This window comes from Monopterus albus, unplaced genomic scaffold (assembly GCF_001952655.1).
Source record: "Monopterus albus unplaced genomic scaffold, M_albus_1.0 scaffold39.1, whole genome shotgun sequence".
Lineage (NCBI taxonomy): Eukaryota > Metazoa > Chordata > Actinopteri > Synbranchiformes > Synbranchidae > Monopterus > Monopterus albus.
The window spans coordinates 2,829,786-2,839,824 of record NW_018127919.1 but is presented as its reverse complement, the minus strand read 5'-3'; the positions used below and the strand labels follow the sequence as shown (position 1 = coordinate 2,839,824).

The window sequence follows — 10,039 nt, the reverse complement described above, 5'->3', positions numbered from 1 at the left end:
TTCTTCTTGAATAACTTTCAGACTAATACTAATGTCAATGCGATTCCAAATGCTAGGGGCAGGTTTTCATGGTCAATGAATCATCTTATCAGTCAGACTACCATCTGAATATTGATTTTAGGTGGAACGGCATCATGGGGAAACTGATCTGCATTGCGGAGGTTTGCGCTCTCTAAATGCTGTCTAGTTGCAAATGGGGAGCACGAGTCATAGAAGTGACTTCAACCACCATTCAGACAGACCGAGGAGAGACGGGAGTAAAATATCAAGAATACATAGCTCATTTTTGAAAATATTCATGAGGCATGTTAAGATCTCTGTGTTTATTTCACTTTTTGAAAATAAAAACAACAACCAGAACTTTCAAACTTAACAATTTAAAAAAGCAAAACAACCCATGAGTGCTATTTTCAAAAACATTGTAACAATCCATTTTTACCTTTTTTTTAATACCAACAATTTATTTGAGGTCAAATTTGAGGACCCAACCTATAGCACCTACAGGAGGTAAGAAGTGAATCACACCAGGTCAGAAGTGAGGACGCTTCTGAATCCATTAGCAGTAACACCAGCAATATAGTGCATGTAAATTCAAACTACAGACTGTATGACTGACATGTTAGAGCTAGTACCTTTTTAATGGCTCTTTAAAAGTGACTTTTTAGTTACGAGTTAGGTCTCACCAGATATAAATATTAAAATTATATACTTTTAATGGACCAACTAAAATAGCTTTAATTGTTATAATTAATCCATTTTGAGATGTAGCTTAATTTCAATTTATTTTCCCCTGTTCCTTGTTAGAATTTAAAATGTTCTCATTATTATCTCCTTAATATTTAGAATGAAATGTCACATTTTCAAATTAATAATCAAAGTGATTAAGTCTGTTTTAATCAATTAGTGTTGTGTGGAACATATCTTTCCGCTGCTCAGAACTAGTATTAGGAATGTGAACAAGTCAGAGCCACTTACAACAGATGTTTCCTAGAAATTGGCCAAGAGTCATTCAAACATTGTAAATAACATTGTAAATTAGTGTGAAACTTTCCCTTCATGCAAACTTTGGAATAATGATCCAACACTGTACCAGTTACTTTGAAAGCTTCTGTGTAGCCTTACAACCAACGCTTACCATTAATGATCAAACATACCCAAATAAACTCATTCAGTTCTATTAGGTAATTTCCTCAGCCTATCCGATCAGATTAAAAGCGCCTGATTTCACTGGCGCATCCACCCATCAGCTTGGTGTGCACCCAGCAGCATATGTGGAGCTCACATGATGTGGTCTAAAGCTCCCCAAGTTCAGTTCTAAGGAAACAAAACAAAGGCAATCAGTCTCACATATGAAACACATTTTCTTTTAAGTATTACACCAGTATACTGAGACAGACCTAACTACATAAAGAATACTGAATAAATTGCAAAATTGTAAATCTCACCTCTTTTTTGACATTTGTCACTGCTGGTGGTAGAGAGGGCGATGGACTAAATTAAAACAGAGAAAACAATCCATTTATGGTTGACAGCACCATCTGACAGCGCCAGACCCCAGGTGTTCCGCTTTGAGGTCCCACTGTGTGACATCACTGATCTTGCAGGGTCATTGCATGACACTGTATCAGATAAGCCTAATAAAACCAATCTGTGTCAGGCTGTGCAATATCACTTTTTTAGGAATTGTGCAATAAATACCTGGTTAAATTGTAGTAACCTGAAATATGTGGCACTAATCTGAATTACCTTTTGGCTGGTCTATAGCACTTCACAACCGCCTGTAATGATCTTCAGAGGGCTAACAGTTAATTGTTAAATCTAAAGTGATGTAAATAATGCTGTATACAGACAATATTTACCATTGTATGGTGTTTTAAAGCTTGTGTTGCACAGTCAGTCTGTTCAGAAAGTCCACCCTTCTGATGTCTGGGTCTTTTCAAACAGCCACTAAAAGTCACAATCTGCTTCTTCTGTCAGAAGGCTAAACAAAAGCTTTATACACCAGCAAAGGGTTCCCTTTGAACACGTTAATGTGAACTGTAAACCCTGTGTAACACTGATGCAGGAAAAGAGATAAACTCTCTCTGATAAAACTCCCTCAGACTCCTTCCGCTCAGACATTCCTCATTTAATCTGTATACCTGTGCAGAGACACGACCCTAGATCATGCAAACAAATACTAAAAGAGCAGATGTGTTTGTTTTCCACATCACACAGGCATTAGGCCATCATCAGCATGATAAGCCTTGCATGAACCAAAATGGGAGAGACCTAATGTAAGAACAGTCACCATGCCCGCATACAACAACTCAGCAGTGTGTAAGCCAGTGTGTATTTCACATAGTTCCCACATACTCATTTCATGTGCGCATATAAAATGAACACATTCTTGAGTGGAGGGGGTCTTAAAGTAGTTAACATTTTATAATACATCTATTCAGTTAATTTTTACTGCTATTACATATGATGGCCATTCTAACAATCTTCTGCTGTGGTTTTAATAACTTCCAGAAGCTGTACAGTAGTATTCACACAGCTTCCCTAAAGAAAAAAGACAAACCAGAACAAAAACAAAGACAAAGACATACGTACCTGCGAGTCTTCCTGGAGGCATTCTCAAAAAACTGTGTTTTAGAGGCAACACTGGAGAAAAACAAGAAAATGGAGATGTTGGTATTGTAGATTAAAATGAATGTATCAGAGACCACCTAATCCCAAGGGTAAGTCAATCAGTCATTCAGGCCTCTGGAATAAATTTGAGTTTTCTTGTGTCACTGCTGATTCGGAGTCAGTTCAAGGTTATTTTATTCAGATCCAGTAGATGAATGTGTATCAGCTCTCTTGACCCTGTCTTCATTTGAACACCTAAAAGTATTTATCACTGAAGAACACTTACTAGGAGGATGTGAGTGTGCCCTCGCTGCTGGCTGCACTTTTGGGCTTTTGTGGAGCAGGTTGTCTGGAGGGGGGCTCAGGAGGTCTGACTGGGGGTCTACAAATGGCATGTTTCTCTGTGGACCTTGTTCTGGTCAGATCCTCAGGATCTCCTGAAAATCAAAAGCAAAATGTAGTAGTGCGGGGGATTGTGTAAGAATGAGGAACATGTGGATGTGTAATTAGGTAGATTTGAAGTTATGATGAGGATAGCTGTTAGATGATAAACCTAAACTTTAACCTCACTGCTTTGTTCATCAGCTTTCCCTCAGTAACATTTGGTACTGGGCAGCTTTAAGATATGAGCTTGTTTGCTCAAAACAGATGCCCATTGCACTGGAAACTGATGAGAGCAGTGAGAGTGAACCATAGCAGTAAAGAGGGAGCCAAAAAAACCAAAACAACGAGCTGACAGATGCTGAAATGCTCCAGTTTGAAACATTCACATTAACATATAATAACTGTAAAACCATACAAAGATATTTTGAATACTTTCTGGACATTTAATTCAACCCCACTAGTTTAACAACGAACCACATTATTCAACTAGACAGCACTCAGAGAGTGCAAATCTCCGCCAAGGCAGCTCAGTTTCCCCAAACTCCCATTAAAAAAATTCCTGGGTCAAGATGACGGTCCAGCACCAAAATCTCTTGGATTGTTCTATGGGCCATACTCTACCTCTCCAAAACATCAAAACCCATTGATCACTTTACATGTTGTGAACAAACAGTAAAAACATGACCTCCACCAAAGATCTTATTACAAGTCAGTGGAGAAGAGGGATGATTTTGGATGACAAGATGTAGACACATACATTGATAAAGGGAAAAAGATCAGAAGTTACATTTGACCAATACATCATAACTTTGCATTTCATGACACTAAAGCTTTAAGATTTTTTTGTCTTTACATAGAAAAACCTAAGTATGACTTAAGACATTTTCAAACACACACAGAGGGTTCGCCATACCTTCTCTGTTAGTACCCTTTGTAGGTGGTCGTTTGCCCTGGAAGGAGTGCACTCTGGTCACATAGACTCCAGACTCCCCATTTGCCGCTGAAGAAGAATCTGGCCTTGGCTTTGTATCGTCTGTTTTCCCAACATCGGAGTCTGAATGTCTGTTCTGTTGGTTGGATGGTTTAGGCATCAACACTTGTCTTAGTGGAGGTTCTCTTGGAGTGAACGAAGCACAGTTTAGAACTTTTGTCCGCTGCAGGGGAACAGGGCCCAGAGAGCCTTCCTCATCCAAGACAGAGCTGTCATTCTGGCCATCTGTTGCACCAAGACAACATAATGATGAATGCAAAGTTGTGACTGCTCAGAGTGGTGTCAACATTTAGCGCTAAACACTGACGTACTGTATTTTTCCTATCTTCGTACAGTAACTTAATATTTCATATGTAAGATTTTTTTTTTGTTAAAAGCAGGCAAAGTGCAGGAAAAATATGGAGAAGGTCACAAATGAAAATGTAAATGAATGGCAAAAACTAAATGGCAACAATGAATTCCAGACACAGTTCAAGCTTTGGATTATTCATAGAGAGCCAGTTATTAGGCTACACTAAGTGGTAAGTTAAGAACAATTACATATCACACCACACCACACAGGGAGGACAAGCTGTAGATACTGCACATTTCTCTGCCACTGTGTATGAGACGATGGAGTCACGCTCATATAACAGGGGGTTCAACAAGACTTACCCTGAGACAAAAAAGTCCTATGCGAAAAATAAATTTAAAAAACCTTGAAATAAAAAAAAAATGCATCAAAATATTTTCCTATCAACAATAAAGGAAAATTCACACATTTTGACAAAAAATGATAATTCCATGTTTAGGAATATGTAATAACGGTAGCATTTTATGGACACACACTACACTGAACCACATTTTTTATTTTGAAAAAGTCTGAGGAATGACTGTAGATGTGCTGTGGTAAGAATTAAAACATCATCAACTCCCCGAGAGAATGGGATAATGACGAGGATGATTACGACAAGCAGGCTAAAAGAGGCTAACAATTACTCTCTCTGAGCTGGAAGGGGTCGTGACTAAGAGCTTGATAAACTCGAGGCGGCCTCTTGGAGATTGTGATGGGCTGGCGCTTTCTTGGGGTGATCCGAGGAGGAGGAACAGGTGGGGCGGTGCTGTCCTCTGGCTTATGACAGAAGATCTATAAACATACAAAAAATGATGGTAACACTTTATTTAGCAACTAGAATTTGAGCTAAATACATACATATATAGATAAGTGTGTCAAATAAATAAAGTGATATCCAAGAGAAAGCGTATGAAGACTGATATTACTGCTTTTTTTCCACAGAATGATCTTAACAAATGGACTAAGAACAGTACAAATACCAGATTAATGGCTTAGTGACTAATGACAGTGTCTCTGCTGCACAAAATCATCTTAAGAATTAGGCTGTTAAATTAAAAGCTTGACTTTTTGGGAAATGGTCTCCCTGCTGTGAGTTTGTGAGTTACATCTGAAGATGTACAACACTTCTGTGTCAGTGCACCAAATATGAAGCCAACACCAGCAGAAAGCTAACTTAGTACTGAATAAACTAACAAAGGAACAGCTGGCCTGGCTCTGTCCAAAGGTGGGTGGGTGGGGGTCAACAGTTAACATGGTACAAGCTGTTTGTTTAGTCTATACAAAGACTGAAGTCCCTGGGTCCTGGGCTAGTAACTTCCCTGAGTCTCCACTAGTTGTCAAACTAATCCTCCTGGCCCCAATCAACTTAAAATAGTAGTGATTTTTATATGGATTAAACAAACAAAACAATAGTAGTGATCTTCACAGATGCTGGGACAGGACTACTCCTTCAAGTGAGACAAAATGCTCTGTCATCTTCTGACAACATACCTTTTTGTAGTCTTCAATCAGAATCTCAACAACAATATGTTGGAACTTGATATCCAACATGGCCGCCACAGTCTCCTCCTGTGCCCTCATCAGCGTGGGTCCAAAGATAACAGCCATGTTTGAAGGCGTCATTAGGTTTTTAGCACAGTGACTGCACACACTGTGAATAAATATCAAGCTGGCTTGAATAAAATGTAACTAAGCAACTAGAACAGGCAGTGACACATTATCTGAGAGCATGAGTTCCTCTGGGAGCAGTAAGTAAAAGTAAATCACAACAAAGTACGCTCGCACTTACTTGACCAAGTGTTTAATAAGCATCTCCAACATCTCCCGATTTTTCTCTGGTAGTTTGTAGGTAAGTGAATGAATTTCAGTCAGTCGAAAATCTAGATTATCTGACTCTGTAATACAAAGACAACACAAAGTTTTCAAATGGTAGAATCTCAAATAATAGCATATATAAAGTTCATACAGTGTGAAGCAGCGCAGTGTCTGTAGACCTAAAACTCAAACAAGTCATACACATTTTATATAAATTAATAAAAATAAAAAACTAATAAAAATCCCCAAGATAACTTTCCAGATACATTATGTCAGTAAGGGAGTGACTTTTTCATCTGTTTGTTTTTACATAGCAATCAAAATTCAGGTGCACTGAAAAATACTGATTTGAATGTAGCACAATATATGATCATTAAATGATTAAAATCAATCTGGAGTAAGACGTAGCCTTTCACTCTAAAACGAATGAAGGCAGTGTAATGAATGACATTTCCAGGAAACTAAAGTCACTGGTTGTCTTAAGGATCACCTCTAACATTGTGACAGAATGAGGCTGGTGCTATTAAACTCAGCATCCCCTCGTTTCACAATGATATAGTGGGACAGACAAAAACAGAGGACTCAGATTTCCTTTGCTGTCCAGACGGAGTGGACTGAACCTGCAGCCTACACAGTACTGATGTACAAATGCCTCTTTCATACCTTGTGTCCACTTTTTTTCCCGGCACTGCTAATAGAGGTTACATTAGGTGTCAAGACAACCAAGATGCATGGCATAATTACTGTCCAAACTATCTGAAAAGATGACCTGACATTTACACAAAGCAATACAGAAACAGCATAGATCCTTACAAGTGAGGATGAGGTCAAAGCAGAAGTGCATATCAGGTTTTAACCTTTCTAATGCCTGCAACCCCAGTTTTATAAGGGATGTAATGGCATGCTTTTACCTTTTGAGAACATCACCAGCTGGATTTTACAATGTGTATAAAGGTTTTGTATTTCAATTTAAAGGGAAGGAAGACATATAGTAATAACAACCACCTGTACCGTAATTTCCGGACTATAAGCCACACCCACTAATTGTAAGACAAAAAAACATGTTGTACATAGCCGCAGGTGTCCACGTTGTAACACAAGATATTTCGACAGCCAGATTGATCGCCTGTAACTTGAAGCAGCATCATATGCATTTCATGGTGTGTTGTCCATGATGAGGGTGTATGCATGAAGCAACAAAAGTAGCGGCTTATAGTCCGGAAAGTACGGTAGTCTTATTGCAGGATAGTATCCAAAACATGTCTTACTTGCAGCACATATTAGGTCTCTGTGTAAGCTGTAGGTCATCAGAGGTTCAGCCAGACTCCTGCAAATAAAGACACAGATAAACACAAGTGCAAGACTGCAGTGCAGTATAACACACCACATCAAACACAAGAACAAAAAGCATTCAATTACACTAGAAAGCACTCAGAGAGTACAACCTCTGTCAGGGCTGAAGTTGTTATTTTAATAACAGCAAACTGTTTCTAATGTGTGTCTGGGTCCAGATCTACACCACATGATAAGCAATCATGCAGATTGTTGGGAAAATACCTAGTCCTTAGAATATTAAAGCTCTGTACAATGATAAATTGTCCCTCAAACTTTCAAGCGAGTCAGACCTATGACCAATTAAAATGTATTATACTATGATTCAATTAAATGTAACTTAAAGACAGAGTAAAGAACAGACATTTGGGTTTGGTGATTACAATTTTAGGAAACAACTACAGTAGAACTATACTGAGTATTAACACAAATGATGCATCTCCTGCTCCACCGTGTCTATTAACACACCAAACGCACCTTAGATAAAACTTCAATGCACTTGCTATGGTTTTAACGTCCCAGTCGCTGCTATGGAGATCCACATCTCCTGGGTTTGTGGAGTCTACAAAGGAGCAAATCAGAGCAAACAAGCACAAAATACTCAATGCAGTTTACATCAAATCCAAGGTAAAAACTGAAAACCATGACATCAGTACCTAGACTGTTGTGAGAAGACAGAGTACTGACCAAAATTATTCTAACAGAAATGCAGCATGGTGCTTTGAAGTCATTAATATTGTCGAAAAATTGTTTAAATCATCTTTTTTTTTTTATAAATCAAGAACATGCGTTCTTTACATAATACATCATAATACAGAAACACACACATGTAAATAATAAAATGAATGAAGGCTAATTTCCATTTAGCTCCTTCAGCCTTAGGTTCTGGCACTGCATGCCAACTAACATGGCTGTGGCTGATTGGAAAACAGAATGGAGCCTTTGTTAATGTTCTATGTAACACCTGTTCTTTCCCCGTTATGACAAGTCACAAGATTGGCTTTGAAAAAAAAGGACTACAGATGCTAAAGTATTTCATAAATATCATTTAAACCTGCATTTTGTTGTCACTCGGGATAACTTAAAAACAAACTGTAAGGAAACGGTTAGCAAATAGATGCTTATTTACATATTCAGCAAATGTGGAGCATCATTTTCATTCATTTAGAGCTGTGTTTGTGTAATGTAATACATGTCCAATGTTTACACTCCTTTTAGCTGTTTTTTATCTCCATTGAATGCTCAGGGAAATATCTGGCTCTTTAGGAGCTAAACACTTCACCATGTTCACCAGCTATCTAGCTGCTAAATATGTGAATCACAAAGAGCTAATTATCATCCCCACCACTGGTGGTGGTGAAGCATGCCACAGAACACCTGATAAAATCCTCAAACACACAGTACCCAAGGTCATCATGACTGCATCTGCACACCAACATGTGCAGGACACACAGTTTCTACTGAAAATCCAAGCTGTCAGACTGGCTTATTAGTGAAAGCACCAGCTTCGACAAGGTCCGCAAGTCAGTTCTGTAAATATCTGATCATTGTCTAAAGCTGCTGAAGACACTAAAGCCTTACTGAAACATAATCTGATACTTCAGCTTAACCTGGATATGACTGGCTTATTGAAACGTAGCTTAAACCAAATGTTTTCATGCTATTAAACGAAGCTTCCCCATCTGAGTGTACCTACACCCCAGTTGCTCAAACAACTAAACAAAGTGGTGGTGGTTGCCTTAACCTACAAGTCTATTTAAAAATTTACCTCAAAACTTGACACTGCTTCCATCTGTTTTGAGGCCCTCCATCGAAATTACTAGTGAATTCTTTGCCAAGGGCAAATGACTGACAGTTTGTTACTCAATGTGAAGAGAGTTTCAGGGTGACGTCAATACTCCCCTGTAAATAAAGCCCTCCTGGAACTTACTGGGGATTTTAATATTATGCTCTGCCTACTGAATGAGCAGTATACGTTTGTCGCTTAATCATTGTCATACACTTTTTTAATCGCTGCAGTCAAACATGCTGAAAGGCAGCCATTTTTTAGCTACTTAACCTTGAAGATTTATGCCTTTTTTTTGCAAGACTTTTTCTGCAGTAAAGTATTCCAGGGCTCTGCTCTCAGCCCTCTGCTCCTCCCTCTTTATATTTCCCTTGCAGTCATGAAGTTCATTTCCTCTGCCACGCTGATGATACTCAGCCATGTGTGCCTGCAGAGCTGTTCTCAAATCATTAGAGTCTTGCTTGGCTGCTACAAAAAGCTGGATGTCAAATAACTTTCTATTCCTTAATTCTAATAAAACTACTATGTTAGTCACTGGCTCAATAAAGACGCGGTTTGATTGGTTAACACTAACTATTGACAACTTTGGGATTTCTCAAACTGTGACAGCCAAGAATTTGATTCTCCCCTCTCTTTTGATCAGCACATTAAAGATATCACCAAGATCGTAACACAACAAAAATGTGTCTTTTCTGTCCATGGCAGATGCAGAGACACTGATTATTTGTTCTGCCACATACTAGTACTAAAATCTTCAGCTGGTTTAAAATGCTGCAGCTGCAACATT

General features: G+C 38.6%; 1 protein-coding gene across 1 annotated transcript in view; it reads right to left on the bottom strand.

Moving 5' to 3' along the window:
• Window positions 1–387: 387 nt before the first annotated feature.
• Window positions 388–10,039, bottom strand: part of ophn1 (oligophrenin 1) — a 22,673-nt gene continuing 13,021 nt past the window's right edge. Inside the window, exons 15-24 of the mRNA XM_020599010.1 lie at window positions 7,944–8,028; window positions 7,403–7,461; window positions 6,109–6,214; window positions 5,811–5,970; window positions 4,964–5,111; window positions 3,908–4,210; window positions 2,897–3,047; window positions 2,593–2,643; window positions 1,446–1,491; window positions 388–1,314 (exon numbers count right to left, since the gene is read on the bottom strand). Coding sequence (XP_020454666.1) covers window positions 1,309–1,314; window positions 1,446–1,491; window positions 2,593–2,643; window positions 2,897–3,047; window positions 3,908–4,210; window positions 4,964–5,111; window positions 5,811–5,970; window positions 6,109–6,214; window positions 7,403–7,461; window positions 7,944–8,028 — 1,115 coding nt within the window. The 3' untranslated portion in view covers window positions 388–1,308. The remainder of the gene's footprint in view (window positions 1,315–1,445; window positions 1,492–2,592; window positions 2,644–2,896; window positions 3,048–3,907; window positions 4,211–4,963; window positions 5,112–5,810; window positions 5,971–6,108; window positions 6,215–7,402; window positions 7,462–7,943; window positions 8,029–10,039) is intronic.